General features: G+C 42.3%; 1 protein-coding gene across 1 annotated transcript; it reads left to right on the top strand.

Moving 5' to 3' along the window:
• Window positions 1-2244: 2244 nt before the first annotated feature.
• Window positions 2245-20261, top strand: LOC142585351 (UDP-xylose and UDP-N-acetylglucosamine transporter-like). Its single transcript, XM_075696062.1, has 11 exons — window positions 2245-2521; window positions 2995-3082; window positions 4330-4443; window positions 6253-6355; window positions 8343-8392; window positions 9360-9441; window positions 11810-11864; window positions 12616-12725; window positions 14501-14576; window positions 16464-16536; window positions 18686-20261. Exons 2-11 carry the CDS (start codon window positions 3000-3002, stop codon window positions 18921-18923), a joined length of 984 nt encoding a protein of 327 aa, XP_075552177.1. The 5' UTR covers window positions 2245-2521; window positions 2995-2999; the 3' UTR covers window positions 18924-20261.
• Window positions 20262-20680: the final 419 nt, after the last annotated feature.

Here is a 20680-nt window from a genome sequence, read left to right as displayed (position 1 = left end):
GTTTTGGCATGTAAAACCCCATTATTTTTTTTTTAGAATGACCGTTTATACTGCCAACAAGCTGTAACTTCAGTGCCGATTGTAAGAACATCGATTATCCCAAACAAACGTGGCTGCCCAAAACTCCTTGCGAAGTTCCACTCATCTGCATGTATACACTGCAACTGCCATGTCTTCACTATACAACGCAGTCTCAACTTTTGTACAAAGTACACCGACACAATTTATGCAACACTAGGGACTTTTAGATTTTGCGAACGCAAACCACCGGGTTTACAAAAGAATGAAAAAAAATGTATACAAAATAAAATATAGGTGGCACCAAAGAACGCAAGCAGGGCGTGGCACTTTGGGCGCGCAAAGCCGCTTGGGTATACGCAAAATATAAAGCTCCCTACTCTCGCACTTTCGGGCTGTCTTTCGCATATACGTATGGCACATCGCAGGCCCTGATATGGTGTACTGTCAAATGACTTCACCAATGTACTGCACCATATATAACTTTACCATCTAGTGTTAGGGGTCCTTATAATATATAATGGTACGGTAAACCTGTAAACGCGGCCTCGTGGCTTCTACATTACAAACACAAACACATATGCACATATACATGTAGCATGCATACTGAACCCATGCTGGCTACCATTCGTGAAAAGAAGGCAACTATAAAAGCGCGCTTTTCCTCAACAGGTCTCTTATTGCGGAGAAAGCCCCTTCAAAGGAATATTGTACAGTCGTGCAGACGCACTCAAAGCGCTGGAGACTTTCGCATGCCTGTCTTACAGCAGGGACGGAACTACATCTAGAACCACAAATACTGCATAGTACGCATTCTTTCTCAATGGGGGCCAGCTGTGGGTGGGGCCATGCGTACAATATGCCGCCGGCTCATTGCAGACATGATCATTTCTGGGAACTCCTCCAAGCATGGTCCAAGGCTGAATTCCCGTTTGATGTGCCACAAAGACAATATCAGGGAAGCTGGGAGCCCGATCACGGTTTGTGCTCAAGGCAAGTTCCTATATATGATCGCCGTAGCTTCACGATGCCAAGAAGAAAATAGTCTCGTTTGTCTCGGGGAATTCCATGGGCTGTTTTAGGCTACATACAGTCATCGTGACGTAGATAGACGCATCGAGATGTAACTTCAATACATTTGTCATTTGACGGCGACGTTCAGTACACGCAGCATGTGCTTCTACTTTTTGATGCGAGAGCATCAAATTGCCCATTGAGCGAAAGAGCCGGCGGCGTCTGTAGCAGCGAAATGGCACCTAACTTTCCATTGGCTGCGATGCCACGTTGCGGGCTAAACGGTAAACCTGCTGCTACGCTAGCGCGCCAGGTGTTGCGTGAGGGGAAACGTCACCAGCGCGCTTTGACGGATACCCCCTTTGGTGGCCGCTGCTGCTTCCCCTGTCTCTCGTCGCGCAGGACGTCCGTGGCATGCGGCGTCCTTTATTTTTCAGCAATATCGTCCAAATGATTCCGGTCTACAACCAACACGCTAAAGTAGAAACTGCACAAAAAAATATAATAACCCACACCGACTTCATCGCAACGCTCGATAACCTACTCCGCAGTAAAACTCGGAAACATTACTCGCAGCGCAAAACTCGAAAGACCGCCCAGCGGCGTTCAATCGGACATTAATGCTTTCGCATTCACAACTCACAAGAAGTGCTTAGTTGTCCGCGGATATTATTTATTTGGTGTGTATAAAATTGCATCTTCTTGGTCCTATGTGACCGCAGTACATTATAAATAAATAAATAACTAAATAAATTAATAAATAGTGTCATGTTAGTTTGGAGCTGTTCAAATCAAAGCCTGTGTGACGGACGATGTCATGTGGGGTATTCGCAGCCGTACCTAGCCACGTGCAGCAGGTAAAAATGAGTAAGATTGTTCGTAATGCGAAGAAGACACGAACAAGCCAAACAAGCATTAAAATTTTGCTGACAACGTTCAATAGCAAAGCAAAGTTTACCGGCACATGGAAGACAAGTAGGTTTGAGACCTTGGCGACATCCGTAACCCCACTAACCCGCCTATTACCATAAAATATGATATTCGAGAATATTTAGCTTGTATGGGTAAATACTACTTGTTTATGCAACTTTCTCACGAAGTGGCCAGAACGAAATTTAAATTTGCTACTGTAAGACGCATCGATACACGGCAACGGCATCGCCAAAGATGGCCGTATGAAAAAAAGCAGCCTGACAACAGTGTGCACAGAGATGTTTTTTGTTGCTGGGTCGCGGTCGCCGTAGCTGCGGTTCCCATTCATTGAAGGTGCTATTAAGTGTCTACAGTTCACGGAAAGTACAGTTTGTCGACGCGGATGCGGTGACAGTGACACGTATACAAAACGAACAATGAAGCCTGTGGCGCTGGACAGGACAGATGGACGATTGCATTGAGCTCGTGCGGAAAGTGATGCCTGGGAGTTTCGGGCTGTAGTTGGCTTGAGAGTTCCGCAGTTTACGTTTCACAACATTAGTCATCTGTTCAAACGGTATTTGATCGTTTATTCACTTTCACGGTAGTTTTCCCGCGATCTTCTTTTCAATTCGCGTTGTTCTTAATTAGACCGAGATTCGTTTCTTTTTTTTTAACTCTTCATTGAGGAGCCTACTAATCTGTGCAAAGGTTGACGTGGCCAAGTTGTGTCTGGCTGAATGTCTTGCATTGCACGTGGAAAAAAAAAAAAAGTTTGCTTTCTTCTTGTAGCTGCCACGCCGTCAACTTCCCACCACGTACCACAAAACTTACTCTTCGTGCCTGGAAGAGAGAAGGTTTAATGAGATGAAAGGTGGAGAAGTTTCCCAACTTGCATGTCCAATTTTCTTGAACGACGAACGTTTCCCTTTGCATGCGCCTAGTGAATCTACATGGTTCCCGTTACCAATACCAAATGGGAACGCACCATTCGCATTTTAAAAGCTGTAGACGCGTCCTGTTAAATTTGTTTTTGTTTTGTTTTTTCAGTTGGAATGGAGGTTCACATTATAGTGGCGACAGCTTTCATTTTCTTGGGCTGTTGCACCAACGTATTCTTCCTCGAATTGTTGGTCAAGTGAGTGTGTCGTCTTAATTAATTTCTCTTGTTCTAATTATGTATTTCAACTTCGATCTATGTATTGTTGTGGCGCTGACCTTCCAATTCCTCTTGGGAGTGTTTCGAAGCGGCGTTTTGTGAAAGGCAATAAGTGCATGCGTTTTAGTTTCAGGTCGTGGCGGCCAGACACCTCAACATTCCCAAACTCTAGACATTATGCGCCTACTAAAGGAGGCGAATTATACGCCTACTAAAAGAGACGAGTCCGTCAATTACGGCAGGCATGTGCGCATGTGTTTGTCTAGAGAGAAACAGTGTCTGTGATAGAGAAAGTGAGTGGGCGCATTAACGTGAGTGGTGAACCTGCAGATCTACTTTAGGCAATCGTTTTTACTGTGCACTTATAATCGTAAAACTAACGTTTACCACGCTAGCCCTTGTACTCCAAGCCTGTGTACTCCAAGATCTGTTCTACACGAAATAGTATAGTAGGCAGTTTGAACTTCAGTTTGCCCTTCTTAAAGAATTTGTTCACGTTCTTGAAAACTGGGTTCCTGCAGCACAAACATACAGGACATGAAGGTACACAAAGCACACCACATTTAGATAAGGCTACCTTTCTAAAACATGCAAAAGTTAAAGAGGAAGAGAGGTAGCTGAAGCCGCCCAAATTAGGAAAACTGGTGATCGTTGTGTGAGTGCCCCTAGCATAAATATTAATGCTAAAGAAATGCAGTTTCTGGATGATCAGCTCTGATGTGTTGTTTGTTTCTTTGTCATTTGGTAACACATCTGCATATATAAACATTGGCTTGGCGATTCCAAAATAAGATAGTTGGAAGTCAGTGCCTGTCTGTGTCGTTTGTGTTCCTTCATGTCCTCAGTTTTCAGGAACATTACCCTCCTCTACTGCTGCTTATGTGTGTGACTTCACATGATGGGCTATTATGCATGTAGTAGGTGACATCAGGTAGCTCTTTATTGCATAATCGATTGTGGCTAGGTCTATTTACATTTTTAAAATCTTTTTGTTCTTAATAGGTTCACATAAAAATAAAAATACATGCATTGCTACCTAATCATCGTCTGTCATTGCAGGAAGACTAGAAACAGCGCACAAGAGATGGTGAAAGACACAACACATCCTTCGCCCTTTGTGTGCTGTTCCTAGTCATCCAAAGTTGTACCAATTTGCCCAGCTGTCAATTCTTCTTTCATTTCAGGCTTGACATCACAGCATGCTTACTTCTTTTCTTTCGTTACAGAGAGCATCCAGGATGCACCAATTTGATCACGTTTTCGCAGTTTCTCTTCATCGCCATAGAAGGATTCATATTTGCAACAAATTTCGGCAAGAGACGCCCTGTGGTGCCGCTCAAGTTAGTTTGCAGTTCATTTTCTCGTTTCTTTCCCTATTTCTGGCAAACAAGGCGGGTATGATGCTGTTGCCAACAAAATTTGTTCGAAAATTTTGGCCACCATTACCATGAGCTTTTAATGGGGAAGCTTTCTTATTTCCTTCCTCTGCTGGCTGTTGTATATGATCTGCAAAGTGGCAGTACAATATTGTAGATTTTTTTGCATTGCACAAGCAGGTTAATATAACATGCCACAAACAGAATTCGTAATTCTATTTGTAATAAATACAGTTCAGCCTGGTATGGCTTGTTCTGGTTGCCTACTGTGCAAACCACAACTGCCAAATAAGTCCACAGTGAACAATGCTTTAGTACACCCATTAACTCTCTGCAATTACCATTACTCTCCAAATCGGCCACATCAGGGACAGTAATCTTAGTGATTAAGCGGTAGCAGTATCCAGACACCAAGTATAGAATGGAGAGCTTGCTTGCTATATTTGTTAGCTTGATACTTAGAGAAAGAAATGTTTCAATGTGTTACTGGTGCATTTACAGATTTGAAACTTCCCAAGGGACTTTTCGTTGACCATTTTTATCTTAAGCATTACCACCTGCAGTGTTAGAATATTACATTGCTAACCCTACAGAATCGTTTTATAATTAGCTGGTTACAATTGCTTGCCCTCAAAAAGTAGTTTGTGACTTTTCTTTCTTTCTCTCTCTAACGCAGTTCCTTATTCTTCTAGTTACAGTCACATCATACCTACTCTGTATGGCAGTCAGTGATGCAGGTGGAAGAAATGAGCTCAAAAAAGCATTTATATGGTGCTTGTGTTGTATATTTAATATCTGATGCATACCTGCTGTTGTTCATGCCATATCAGTCTGTGTTTCCCTAATCTACAGCAGTTGCATGTCCGGTATTCTAGGTCTTCACAAGTTAACGCTGTTGTTCAGGCAGTTAAAAAATGGAGCATGAAATGTGAGCGCATGAGAAAAAGTTTTTTCAATGTTTTTAAGGACCTTCTCTACACTATCAGTGAATACCAGAGGCCGCTTATTTACCCACTAATTGAATTCAGACAGATTTAAAATGGCAGCAGATGATTCTTGTTCAAGATAATTGTCGTTCATATTACCGTAGCAACCAGCATCTCTTTAGTGCCTCTCGCATTTAATTAAGCTTACGTTATGTCAGTTGGGTGGTAGAACACTTGGTTAAATGTGGCATCCACCTTTACATGACAGACTTTCTTTATCACTGCTGACGAGTAGCAGTTTGTACCAAATTATTACTAGTACCAAGCATCTGAACTTTTTGAAGTAATACTACTATGACATCAACTTGTCATTCTCTTGCATTATATGAATGTCCACACCCTCTAAACCCTAGAAGAAAAAAATACTGGCAAGCATCAAGAGTGCCATAAATAATTAACTAAAATAGTTGGTTCTATGAACCAGTGTCAGTTTCTGTGCATGATACGTCATGGTACTCTGGCTCATTCTGTTCCCGCATGCATCACTCTCGTTATTTATTAGCAACATTATCATACTTACCGTTATTGCTTCACAACGATAACACAATTTTTTACTGCATCATGATGACGCAACGTCAATGATGCCAGGTCGGGCATTTTGGGACCAACTTTAGTATCAAATTGAAATATCTTCTATGTGTTTTGCAACCTTCATACTTGTGAAGTATCAACCTCTTACACGCGAGAAACACATGGTGGCGTTTCTACAAACTCGAAAATGTCTATCGGCACTCCTTGTAACAGCAGATACCTCAAGCACAATTTGTTGCTTTCTTTCCTCTTGCAGGCATTACGTCACACTGGTTGTCATGTTTTTCTTGGTCAGCATTTCCAACAATCATGCCCTTTCATACGACATCTCAATGCCTCTGCACATGATCTTCAAATCCGTGAGTCTTTACAAATCAGATATTACAACTTTGCACCCTTTTAATTTTGGGGAGGGCTCTCTTAAGGCATGGTAAAAAAGTACTTACAAAATGAATGTAACTTCACATCATGCCGCAAGTCCCACAATGTTCTGTAGTGACTGACGTTTTGAATGAACAAGCTGAAGTTGGCATTACTTGCACTCTGCAAGGATCGCAGTTTTATTCTTCGGCAAAGAACACAGTACTGGTTGGTCAGCATTCATCTTACGAATGCCACATCAGGTATGAATTTTGCACATAATGAAGGAATAGTGCCACATTTCCTGTCCTCGTCTCATGCTTGTGCTAAGTGTGATCTGCACTGTAGTTGTGAATATCCATCACCAATTGAAATGCTGTCTTTTGCTGGCAGCGTTAAGCATTTCTGTTGTCAGCATGTCTATGTGAATAATCACCAGTTGTCATGCAAGCCTTGACCACTGGAAACTGTGCTGCCACCTGTGAGATAATAAAACCATGATAATAAACGGTGCTCACTTTTAATTTGCTCAGGTTCCTCTCTTGAGAGTGTTCACTAATTGATTCCAAGTGCTTACAGCTTTATTGAGAAGTTTCAGTTTCAAAGACTTTAGCATTTTCTTATCAATGCGTCTAAAATCATGTTGAAATTGGTTTTGTGGTCAACTGATAAAAGCACTCCTCCGTGTCATGTATGTTTGAATGGGAGGGTTGTGCAGAGCCTAAACCTGTCTGTGCAAACATTTCAACATGTGCTTTATGCCAGGAGATGACTTAGTTGCAGAGAAAATTGTGACTGAAGGGGCTGCGGAGACCATCCGCAGTTCACGACGCCCTGTGTTGAATGGTGTCTCTAATGCGCTAGCTACCAGTAGTCGTAATAGTCGAACCTTAATAGTCGTGCTCTGCTGAATGCTACTGCCTCCCTTGAGTCATGGGTCCGCACAGTGAGGGCACTACGATCACAAACAGCAAATAGTGGTGCGAAGAGCAAGCACCGGTTATTCTTCTGTAGAAAAACCTAATACAATTGGCCAAGCTGCATTTTCCTTCAGGTTGAAGTCCGAGTTAACCTTTTAATATCAGTGCTTGACTGCAGCTTACCGATTATAAGTAGGACAGTTATACCTCGGGGGCTGTTACAGCATTTCTTTCATAATGGTGACGCTGATCCTCCACGTGTGGCATTTTCTTGCTTACATAAGCTATGTTACTCTCCGCAGTGGCTCAATGGCTATGGGGTTTCACTGCAGAGCTTTAGGTCACAGGTTCGATAGAGGCCGTCATGGCCACATTCCAAAGGGGTGGAATGCAAAAAGCACTTGTGTTTGTAGATTTAGGTGCACTTTTAAAGAACCCCAGGTGGTCAAACTTAATATGGGGTCCCCCACTATAGCCTCTCTTGTATTCAGATCATGGTTTTGGCATTTAAAATACCACAATTTGATTTAATTTGGAAAACAAACAGAGGCTATGTCCTTGGTGAATGCTTTCAACACACTTTAGGTCGCCTCTCTGTCACCTTGGCTTGACGTTGACGGTACTGTGCCTTCATCTTGTGTTACGTCACAAACTACGCCAAGCTGTAGGAGTTCGTCAAGAAAAATCAAAGACCTCTGCTGTCTTGTGGTCCGTTCATTGCTTTGTAGCGCAACTGTGTGAGGCCAGATCCAGAAGCCTGAACAGTTGACAACATTGAAATCTACAGATCTCACTACTTTGAGGGTCAAACATCAGTACAAGACACAGTGTTTGAGGACACATTCTAAAATCCTGAAGCGTTTTCAAATGATAAAATAGCATTAAAATCTCGACATTCACTCATGCATTTGCACAACTTGTGCTAGGCTGTGTCATTGTTTGTAAAGTCTTGTGTTCTATATATATATATATATATATATATATATATATATATATATATATATATATATATATATATATATATATATATATATATATATGTACTTTTTTTCCTTATTTATGGCAGGGCTCACTTATTGCAAACATGGTACTAGCCATCATTCTACTGAAGAGGAGGTTAGTATGTATATAATGTGTATTACTTTGTTTTCTTGATGTTTGTTCTGTTTCAAATATAGCATGTATGATTTTGTGCTTAAAGAGAACTTGTCGTCCCCGAGTTCAGAAATTGTTTGTGTGTGCAGACTATACAGACTTTTGCTATTAACCTTTTAATAAGATTTAGAGTCAATATGTGTATATAAGCAACGGGTACACTGCAACACATAAACAAAAAGTGCATGTGAACAAAATGTGTGTTTACTATACAACATCATTTTAATCAGTAATTTTTTTTTCTGAGGAGTGAAGTCTCGCTGTTGTCTACACATAATTTTACACAGAAGCAGTGCTGCTTATATGGGGGCTGTGATATGTAGCTCTTATGTGAACTTATGTAATAAAGATTATTGTTATTATTACCTGCATGGCCGGGTGCGGACAAAAAGAGCAGACGCATACACTGGGTGCCTGATTCTGCGTTTTTGTCACTATTTGCCACATCAAATGACATTCCTTGAGGGTGAGGGGTGGGGTGGCATTGATTGCTTCACGTACGCTATGATGTCATGGAGTTCTCAGGGGAGTGCGTGAGACCAATTGGTTAGTGCGAGCAATGATGTCATAGGGTGAGGGTAACGTACGGTGCCCATTGGTTGGCTTAAGCAATGATGTCATCAGGTCATAGCGGCCACATGGCGAAAGCACTTGCACCGGAGGTAGCGTGATGCACTGGCGCTGAGTGATCTGAAGCATTGGGCTGGACACAAAGGCTTTGCTTGCACTGATTCGCACACTGTGCGAGATCTTCACAATTTTTATAATTCCCAAAGAGTTGCAGAACCTTGGGTTTTCAGTGACTATCCCAGTACAATGTCCCTTTCCCATTCAATGAAAAAAAAAAAAAAAATGTGAAGATTGCGTTTTGAAATGGATGCCATCAGTGACACCAGGACTCATTAAAATATGTCTTCCTTGGCCGCAGGTACCCCCTCTCCAAGCACCTTGCAGTATTTATGATAACTGTTGGCATTGTGATATGCACCATAGCTTCAGTAGGCGACAAGGTGAGTTAGATTGCAGTGGACCAAAACACCTTTTTGCAGTGTCCCATCTCTGTTCGAATGCTGAAAATGAGAAACCGCTTGTAACAGCACTGCCTTGCTCGTACGGGCATTGAAACATTCCCAATTAGGATTACACAATTAATATAGCAATTTGGGCTATTTGATCTAAGTGGCAAAAAGCACAAACACAAGTGCTGTGTTAGTACGTCTTTCTGCTAACCACACACCTATCTCTCTGAACTTTGGTGCTTTGTGCTGGATTCACACCATAAGAATATAGGTCATAAGCTCTGAAACAGCCTGCATTGACTTGCACGAAATGTGCAATCTGAGCTTATTTGTTAATTAGCTCTACAATGTATAGCTACCCCAATGTTTACTCCTCTGTGCACTTAACTCCTGTGAACTGGATTTAAACATTCGTAAAACAAGGGAATGCTTGAAAAAAAGCTATGCTGAAGTTTAGTACTATGGTGGAAGGTGAAAATAGACATAGATGCAGTTTTGTTTTGGAACATTCTTCGTGTAGATGCAGTAACCACTTATCATGATATTGACGTGTCAGTTATTGCAATTGTAAGCTGTCCCCACAGCAGTAATTAAGATGAGTGTTGCTCTGGCAAAAGCTTACAAGGTACTAAGTGTACTAAGTCAGCATTTGCAATAAATTTTCATTCTGTATTTTGTGCCAGTTTTATCCGACAGCTAATCACCGTGCTTACTGTAGCTAAGGCATCACTCCTTTTACAGTGCACCTCGCCATATATACATTGACACCTTTGCATGCGTTGAGGCGATGTATGTCCATTGTACATGTTTATGGTGGTACTATACCAACTGTGTTTATGTGCTGGTTACAACAGCTCCTTTTACGAGGAAGGGAAGGCAGGGTGATATAGCCATCTTGAGACATTGCACGTATTACGCACTCACAGAAAAGGCTCATTCAGTGCAGTGACCTTCTCATATTTGAGAAGAAGACTGTGGTCTTTAGTTTGTTGGGATCCTCGGAGTCCTTGCCTAGACAAGGATCGTCGCCGAGGTGACCCAACTTTTTAAAAAGAAATTTGACCTTGCATTTAGCGCATGATAGCCTAAGTTGCTTATGCGCCATTAAACCCAACACAACACAACACAGTGCAGTGATTCTAGCTGTAGAAGTTTTGTTCAGATTATTCAAGAAAAAAAAAGATATTGTGGTCTACGAAAACCAAACATTTTTTTTCACCATGATAAGTGTTTTGTGTATGTTTGTGCAAATATTTGAAATTGCGAATTTAAGGTCCACCTCTGCATTTCTACACTTGTTTCTTTTAGAATGTGCGGGATAACGTTCCTTGGGCCAAGTTGCAGGGAAAGAAAGACCGGTTGAAGCAGGAACTGTTTTTAATGATTCTGCTGCAGAAACGCTGCTGCTGTTGCACTGGGGCACCAGTTACCGAGAGCCTCTGCAAGGCACATCGCTTCTGATCAGTAATTTCCACTGTCATCCGATAGGAAGCTTTTTTGGCTGTATACAAATTTGTTGTCTCAATTTAGGTTTAGAAATTGATCATTTGGCCACTATTTCCGTGTCCACACACAGTGATAATCCCATTCACATCCGGTTGTGAATGGCATTACATGCATGTATTAATTGATGTAAATAAGAGAGATGCTAATTTTAATTATATGCCGGGGATGTTAGCTTCGTTGATCACGTGGCATACTACTTCAAGTGCTGGGTTATCAGTATGTTATATACACAGCGATCATACAAACAGTACATACAGTCAACGACATGTACATACACTGTATAAATAGTCATAAGGGTTTGTTGTTAAGGCCAGTGGACCTCAGAAACACCAGCAGTGCTTTCGTGGCACTCAACACATAGGTGGAGCTTTACCATGGGCCGAGAATGTGCTGTAGCTCAAAGCTCAAGTTGTGATGCAAGTGTAGTGAGCTTTAAAAGACCGTCTCTGCGACAAGTAGCAGCTGCAGTCACACAGAAGGTGTTGCAAATCTTCAGGAGCATTACACGAAGAGCACATTGGCAAGTCTGTCCATTTAATTTTGCTGTCAAAGTAGTTTGTGTAGGCCACATGAAGTCTGATGCAATGAATGCATGCTTGATCTTGCCTATCGAGGCCTCATGGCATATACAAACAACGAGGCGGATCTATTCTATAGAGGGGTCTGTACTGATGGCTTATGTCGCATCAGAGGGATCGCTTCTTTTTGTTTAAACAAATGAACTCCACGTAAACTTCATATTTCACATTGTTTAGAAATGATAAAATATTTGTTATTTGATTCAACATGTGAAGGTCTTACTGTTCGAACACCCTTAGTCTTGTGACGTTTTCCTTTTTCATATCGTGCGCAGGAAAAAGCAGGGACTGTTAAAATGGAAGACAGCAGCCTTTACACCAGATGTGTTGGTAAGGGATGAGCTTGCCACGTACATCCATGTGCTGTAAAGCCAGGAACATACTTGAGGTGTGGCTTTACCAGCTACACCGCTCTGCCTTTCTCATATATTCAGTGTTAATTTTTCTTGTTATACAACATTTCTCTTGCATCCTATGTATGTGCAATGATCAGTTAATAGTCGTTATTTTATTAAATTCTACAAAAGAATGCAAAAGCAGTGTATTTCGAATTTGTCTGCAGTGTAGATGCATGTTTGACAATTTCTCACTTGTATACCTTACACATTAAAACTGCATGTGCTACTTGTATCTAATAAGTGTTGCACACATATGGGGATTGCAGATCTCTTCCACCTAGGCCACTGGCTAATTCCTCATCAAATTTCACTGCAGAATTTGCAGTGAATTCAGTTTAATACCATGCTTGCAAGCATTACTTGCTTGTTTCGTTCACAATACAGCCGAAGTGCATATCATCTGCAGCAATGCCAGTAAAAAAATGTCATTTTTGCTGCAATTTTATGGCGGCACCATCTGTCATGCTAAGCGGAGGAACAGCCACCACTGCTGACATTAACATCCAAGATTCTGCGACAGCGGCTTTCTTTAATTTATTGTCGCGTATTGTCTTCTGAAGCGCATCTGTCATGATGCGATTACAGAAATTCCCTACCCTCTTTTTTTTTTAGCACAGTGTGTTTCAGTGTCACGGCACATTGCCAGACAAAGATGAAATGCAGATTCTCGTTCCCGTTTGCAGGCATAGGGCTTCTCTTGTTTGCTCTCCTGCTCTCGGCTCGCATGGGAATTTACCAGGAAACACTTTACGCCCGCTACGGCAAGCACCCCCGTGAATCTCTCTTCTATGCTGTAAGTCAGATTGCACCTTGAACCATAGTTGTAGAATTACTCTAACGAACAGTGTTAAATTACAGTTCTGCTATAGCAGAATGATCACTCATACCATGACAGGAGGCTTGGAAAGCAAGAAGAGATGAGATAGCTGAGTGGCGATGCCTTACCGATGTTCCCTCACCAACTTGCAGTGGCGTCATAGGTTTTGAGAGCATTTTGTTTGGGTATAGTTAATTGTTTTACGGTGATGGCAGTTAAGCACTCGAAATTAGGTCTGCCTTGTCCGTCTGTCCATTCCGTTATGCTGACGACTGTTGTCGTCATCGTCGGCACGCAACGATTTTTGTCATCAGGCCACCTCGCCATTGCCGCAATACAAAGAAAAAAAGAAAGCTTCTTCTCAACTGCCTCCACTGAGATTTGAGCCCGTGTCAGTAAAGCAATGTGCATTCGGAGTCTAACGTGCTAACAGCTAAGCTATGGCACGACAGTGCTGGGCAATTAGTGCTAGGCTTTGCACTCCTCCACACACTGTCAGAGCAGACGAATCTGTGCAGTGTTAATTAAATTGAAATTAATACATTTTAACATCCCCCCAACCACACCCCTCCCCCCTCCCCCTAACAAACAGCTCTATCACTGCTGGGTTCTTTTCCAGTACCCTGTAGGTGGTGAATGTAATTATTTTGAGGAAAAAAAGCAGGCAATCGAAAATAAAATGGTGGTCTTCACTGTGGGAGAATGCTGGTGTCTTAGTAAATTAGTTCAGAGCCAAGGTAATCGCTGAACTCTGCTGTCTTCTTTTTTTTTGGGGGGGGGGGGGGGACAAGAACCAGATTACATTCTAAAGGAACAAAAGGCTCAACTTAGCAAGTTTCGAAAACTCTTTGGGCCAGAATGGGCCGAATAGGGGACAACGCCTAAATATCTATGACATCACACTGTTGTATCGAGGTTGTCATACGGTGTGAAAGTAATTTCTTTTTTTAATATCCAATATGTCCAGTAATAGTCAACCTTGTCCTTCTAGATCGATGAAAGCAGAGTTTTTAGAAAGTACTGCATCGCTAATCAGTTTCTTTAGAACCGACTTGCAGTGAAGTTACAAATGAGCAATGTTCCTGTCCGACGAGCAGGTTTAATGTCACTTTGGGTGAGTGCACTTCGCCGTGAAGTGCCTTTCGCAGGCTGCAACATAGAAAGGTGAGCAACAGTTGCTGGCGGGTGTATTCGTCAAACTCGCCACACCACATTGAAGTGTGTAGCCTCAATATCAGTGCTTCAAAAATAATTATACTCCACTGCATTAATCCTGAAACTCACTTTTTTTCTTTTTTGCAACCTCAAGTGTCGTAAGTGTCCCCAAGCCATTTGCAATGAAAGTTGCTAATGGAAACTGTAAACGGTTCTCCATTCTCATCACCTCATTCCAAACATGCAGCGCATCGTTCGGGTGTTGGGTGCCGTGCCGCCTTGTCTTGTGATGGTTGATCATGTTATTTTGCATATATATTGCCTAACAATAACAAGTATATAATGTGCCGACAGATTTACCCGTTGACACTGCCATAAACTCCCGAGCTAGCAGCATGCCACCCAAGTGACACTGAGTGCGGAGAAGTGGACTTGCTCAAAAGTGTTACTAATCTATCTAATCTACCTGTACTAAACTGTACTGAACTAAACTGTACTAATCTATCTGCGCGACTTGGATACAAAATATATAGAAAGAGGTTCCAATGCTTTTGGACAGCACTTCCAGTTTTCTCGGGAAACTTCTTTCTCTGCAGCATGCTCTGCCACTGCCTGGGTTTCTCCTCCTTGTCCCAAACATTTATTCGCACGCCGTGCTCTTCAACCAATCAGGTAAGCGGTGTCAATTAAATGCTACTTATCATGCAGTGAAAAAGACTCGTGCAGTACCCAGTGACAGCCCGAGAGCTCGGGAAAGTCTTCTCCGTAGGAAGCGTGCTGCACCAGCTCTCTGTTTTTCCATTGTCCAATTCCTGGATCGCAAAGGGAGACGAAGAGGAGACACCCTATTGGTTTTCTAAAATCAAACATGCCATGCCCTGCACATACGAACAGCAAACCTGTCAACTATTACAATTTTATTATAAAATTCCCTGTTTTTATAGAGCTTCTTTACAATAGTCGTAATAATGCCAACAATTTTACAATCCTTGATTTGCGTCCAGTTTAGGGCAAACCCGATTTAAAAAGATTGCACATACAGTGGCCGATCAATTTTTCAGAGCCTGATTTTTTCGCACCTGTGCGATTATTCGGACCTACTAACAGCTACAGAACGAATGTTTCACTCCACAGAACAAATGTTTCATTTCCATAGAACGAATTTCAGCTGCTTAACATGAATATGTTATGAACTAACTTTATCTGTACTTGCATTCGTCTTTAGCTAAAATCATTCTAGCTGGAACTGTAGTGCCTTTTCACAGCATTCCTAGAAAACAAAGCCTGTGATGTTTTTAATAAACACTGAATGTTTTCAGCAACAAACCATTATGTGAGCGCTTGTTCATCTAGATATAGTCTGTTTCACCTGTGGTACTCTTTGAAATTGGAGTTGGCAGGTCTGAAATAGCCATCATAGGCAAATGCAGGATCAAGGAAAGCAGTTTACAGCACAAATGCATACATGGTAGCATGGAGAAGTTTGAAAAGAAGCCAAGGGAAGGATTACCCTGACCTTGAGTCCAAGAAAACTTTTCGCGATCCTTACGAAAAAGGCGATTGGTAAGTTTTACAGCATGGCTGAGAGGCCACCCCGCTGAAGGTATAGTAAGGCATTCTACAGAAGACGGTGCTGCTTGTGGTGAACAATTACGTGCCCTCCCCCATAGGATTAGGATACTCGTGCTATGAAACCACCTTTGACCTGCAGTTCCCTGCTTTGCAAGTTGCTTCTTAGTGCTGCTTTGTAAATCCTTGTCACAGTATGACACCACACCGAGGGTCTGCCTACTTCTGCAGAACAAACTTTAAACGTAGTGGAAGAGCCCATTCCTTTGAACAAATCTAGTACCTTTACTGAATTTTCGGTGATGTTTGCAATTTTAAGCAGGAAAAAAAAGAGAGGAGAGAGAACAATTTCAATATTCCTGCTCTTCCATTTGTTCTCTTACAATGCTTAAACCCACAAAGCTTAACATAACATTTTTAATCAATTGAGCAGAACCATATAGTTAGTACTTAGGAGCAGGAAACTTAACACAAAGCCTATAGTAGAAGTACCGATACGCTATAGTGAGTTTTCAGTTGTCGATAGTTCAGCAAACCAGTTACTGTTTCTTTTCATCTTCATCTTTCAATTACTGATTCATGATGTATTTCAAATTGTGTTTTTTTTTTTTTCCCTTCACTGCTGCCATATTGTAAATGGGCCCTGGACCCCGTCAAGCTGCTCCAAGGCAGTTTTTTGTCCCGGGCCTTTTTCTCTTGGAGAAATAAATGAATCTTGAACCTTTTTTTTGATTAATGTACTGCCCATGGCAAGAAATAAAGGTGAACACTTTCTAACTTTCTTTGATGTGAAATTCTGTTTCTTTTGTGGGTTAAACTACGTATATTTAGCACATTCTGCTCTTCATAATTCACACAAAGCTAATTTCTTGTGGAGGTGCAGATATGTGCTTATATGCATGCTTAGCCTGTGCTACATGTGCTACTGACCTCAGTCGAAGCCTGTTGAACCCTTACAGTCTGTGCTTCAAATGTGCAAATTTCTTCCAGCGCCACTGCCTCTGCCTGTGTTGGAAAGCATCCCAAGGTCCTGGGTATACCTTCTCCTAAATGTCATCACCCAGTATCCTTTTCTCCTGTTTCAAATAGAACTGGTTTTATATGGTAATGTAGACAGACAAGGTTTCGGGATTTCGCTCAATGCACTTGAGTGCAAATCCAGCTCCCTTAACTATACTTCACTTGCTAATGGCAAACAGTAATGTCCAAATATCCATTGTACAGGAGCATAGAGGAAGGCAAGAACTGAGGAGTGAGTGAGCGAGAAAACTATTTCGAATCAGAATGATTCGCGTCCGGCGAGTTATTAGTGGGGTGGGGCACCCGCCAAGGTTACGGCCAAGAGTTCTTGTCTCCCGGCGGCTTCCTTGGCCCGCTGGACTACCCAGAGTTGATCTTCCAGGTTTGAGCTGAGCAGTGCGGCCAGACATTGCATGCGGAGGCTGTCGGTAGAGGTCTCGCTCTCATTAACGTGTATTAGTCCCTGGCATCCCCATAGCATGTGTTCTAGCTTGGCTCTGGTGAGACATTAGTGGGTCTCTTGCATGATTTGGTTTGTAGTTGTCGCCACTGGGCATATTTCGATCTAATTATTTGTGGATGGGGTGTTGGATAAGTGCACCTTTGCATCTTGTAATGGTTGGTGATGTTGAACCTGGTCATTCTGCCTTCCCATTCCCATACCTCAGAGGGTCCAAAGGAGAACAGAAGAGATGCCTTCGCATAAAATAGCAGAATGGAGTGCTCAAAAGCTATTGTACAGCACTAAGGACAATGCTGCCTCTTGCGTTAGGTTGCACCATACAGTTGAACCTTTCGAAAAGCTTTATCTCTGTGGTTTTACATGTCAAAAGCACGATCTGATTATGAGGCACACTGTAGTGAGGGACTCTTAGATTAATTCTGGCCACCTGGGATTCTTCAGCGTGCGCCCGAATCCAATCCACGCGAACGTTTGTGCATTCAGCCTCCATCGGAATGTGACCGCCGCATTCAGGATCTAACCCACGACTTCGAGCTCGGCAGCGCAATGCCGTGGCCACCGATTTACAGCCAATCCTCAACGAACATGGATATGACAATGTAAACAAAATGTTTTCCATGGCAGTATCAGCTTTTATAAAATATATGGTCATAACGAATTCTGTGTTGAAGGCAATTTTTCTATAATGGGGTTCGACCTGTATCTCTTTGTGGTACTTCTATAAAGCACAGGGGCACAGGGTTGAGCAATGTATAAAGTACACTATTTCACTGCTGCGTTGAAACAAAACTTCACAAAGCCAGCTGTTACATTTACTCACATATGAGCAATTCATCTCAACTGCAATTTGTATCTAGAAGGCTTGGAGCTTCGAGATGCAGCACCCTGCGTGACACATATCATTTGCACTGCTTCTATATGGCAGTACTGTAATTTGACAGGTCACGCACGTCATTAAGCGCAACTTTCATAGAATGCAAATTGTAAAAGAGAAATTGAGTTGCACCCGACTCACATAAAATTCACACAAGGTGAAAATAAACATTACCTGGAAATGTCAACAATGTGCACCTAAGATAGTGCAGTTTAGTATCCCTCTTTGTCATTTTGCAGAAAAAGAAATATCAAGCCTGATTGCACTGTTGGCACGTAGCAGTAACATCAATGGCACACAGGCCTTGTTTTCATGCAAATGTCTGAGCAAAGTGCATGCACATGAAAGTCTTACTGGACTCGCGCAGAAGCATTGATATAGTGGTGCAAATGAATCACTCGTAACATATGTAATTTGGGATGCTTATAATACATTCCTGTCACAGGTAGTAGTTTACAAGCACAGATTGTATAGCTAGCTGTCTCAACATTGCGAGACTGCATCGCACCAGGACAAGAAAACACAGTATTGTTTCTATGCATATTTGTCGTGTCATTGAGTGCTACTGTCACTTTGCATGTAACATGGATAATGTGCAACATGGACACATTAACATGCTTTTGTATGCATAGGGCAAAACAGCTATGTGCAGCAGCTTGTCGTAGCCAAGGTGTGCACGTTCCCGTAGAAAAAAAAAGTATGTGGTGTTCAATTGGACAAGCACTACGTTATGTAAATTGCACCTCCAAAGAGGCCTCGCCTTGTAGTTGAAGTTCCAACTGCCACTTTCTGTTGAACTAGAAGCATGTTTCGTCAAAACTGGCCGCCTTCCACCTTGACAGCCTTGTGTCTCAGATATGTGTGCATCCGATCGGTGTACGTGCTGACAACTGAGTGCTCCTCGCTGACAGTGACACTGGTGATCACGCTCCGCAAGTTCGTCTCGCTGCTCCTGTCTATCTACTGCTTCCAGAATCCATTCACGCTTACCCACTGGTTCGGCACGGTGCTTGTGTTCGCGGGAACGTTACTCTTCACGGGAGTGTTATTGCCGGCACCTGCAGTCACGGAGTCACGGTTGAAGACGCAGTAGGACACTGTTGTGCCTTCCATTTTTATACCGCTGCACTGGGTGTGGCTTTGCTGCTTTCGGCCGCGGCAGTGTCCTAGTTTATACTCTTGTCTCAGCAATTCGGTGCAGCCTGACAAAAGCAGACTCCTTGTCTATACTCTCGTCTCACTAGTTCCATGCAGTGCAGCCAAAGCTTTTGCTTGTTTCAGCCAATTGGGAATGAGAGCTGGTTATTTGTCTCGGAGAAGACTGGAGGGCTTGCACTAATCCCATTGAGATCCTTTCCATTTAGTGAAGCACGGAGGGGATTAATGCTGTACGAACAAGCCCTTCTGGTTCTTATTCTGGTTGGCTAAATGAAACGCTCCACTGCATGGAGCTGTTGAAGTGCAACAGGTCGAAACAAGCTTCAACAATACATACTGCTTCATCAACGAGGGAGAAACAGGTATAAATGGCTCTTCTTACTAAGTTGCTTGCTGCTTTACACTGGCATTTCGTGCGAAGGTTGCATTTAGTGATGGTTTATGTTAAGTATCATGTGTGGATGCAGTACTCGCAACTTTTGCGGCACTGCAGGGATTGTTTGTGAGGTGAAGTATAGCTCATTAACTCCAACAGGTCAAGGCAAGCTCCAACATACTGAATGTTGCATTGCTATGCAAGCTCTGTATATATGACTCTTCTGACTGAAATTTCACATGAAATTTAAATTTAGTAATGGGTTTTGCCCGTGTCTGGATGCTGCACTTGTTCTTCATCCAGGATAACTCGACACTGCGTATTATCTGCAGCAAAGCCGGATGGAAAGCGTATATTTACTCAAAGACGGGAACAGTGATGCCATCTGTTGCCAGGAGTGAGAGACTGTTCCATGCCCTCTTTTCCACAGTGATCATGTCACCCCCAGAAGATGCCATTATTCCTTGTAATGAGCACAGCAGACAATGCATATGCCTCAATAAGATGAGATAAAACCAGCCAACAGAGCATCTTACCAATGTATACAGAAGACCTGCTGCAAAGTGCCACTTTCGTATATAAAGCTTGAGTGCAGAAAAGCTATCAGGTTTATCAAAAGAGCCAATCATATACTTAACCTCCCTTATCTGTTCATTATAATGCACTGTTAAATTAAACAGACACTGTGACCTTTGGCCACTGTTCCCTTTCTTAAAGAAGAAAGCCTCTAGCTCTGTGATGTCAGACTTCTTGAATTGGTGGGGCTTTGACATGTTTCAAACGCGACATATGCGTACGGGTCCCCATGATCTGTTCTGCGCTTACTTTCATAAAATATTTGTTCTTTTCGAGCGGGGCAGCATTGAAGAAAAATAAAGTTGACTGTGGAGACTCCTAGTGGTAAAAAATAGAGCCACATTATATACAGGGTGTCCCAACTATCATGCGCCAAGATTTAAGATATGCAAATGCCACGCAATGTTGTTTGTCATTGCTTGGGGATACTGAGATTATTTTTTGCATTCCGCCTAATTACATAATTAGTCTTCATTAATGGATAAACTTCTCAAATATTGTATTTAGATGAAAAGTGTCAATGACAAAATTGTAGGGCAACATGAAAAACTCCCGATACAGCTTTCTGTTGCTCAGTACGCACTACATGAAAGTATTTTTCCAAGCATGAGAGAAGCCCACGAATACACACAAAGTGCCTCGAGCGGCCAGTTGCGTGGCAATTTTATCTGTATTTGCAGGCTTCTTTCATGCTTGAAAAAAAAAAAAACTGCTCTTTTATGCAGCACATATTGAGCAAC

The sequence above is a fragment of the Dermacentor variabilis genome, chromosome 6, assembly GCF_050947875.1.
Source record: "Dermacentor variabilis isolate Ectoservices chromosome 6, ASM5094787v1, whole genome shotgun sequence".
Taxonomy (NCBI): domain Eukaryota; kingdom Metazoa; phylum Arthropoda; class Arachnida; order Ixodida; family Ixodidae; genus Dermacentor; species Dermacentor variabilis.
The sequence above is the reverse complement of the archived record's forward strand: the minus strand, read 5'-3'. Positions and strand labels throughout refer to the sequence as shown.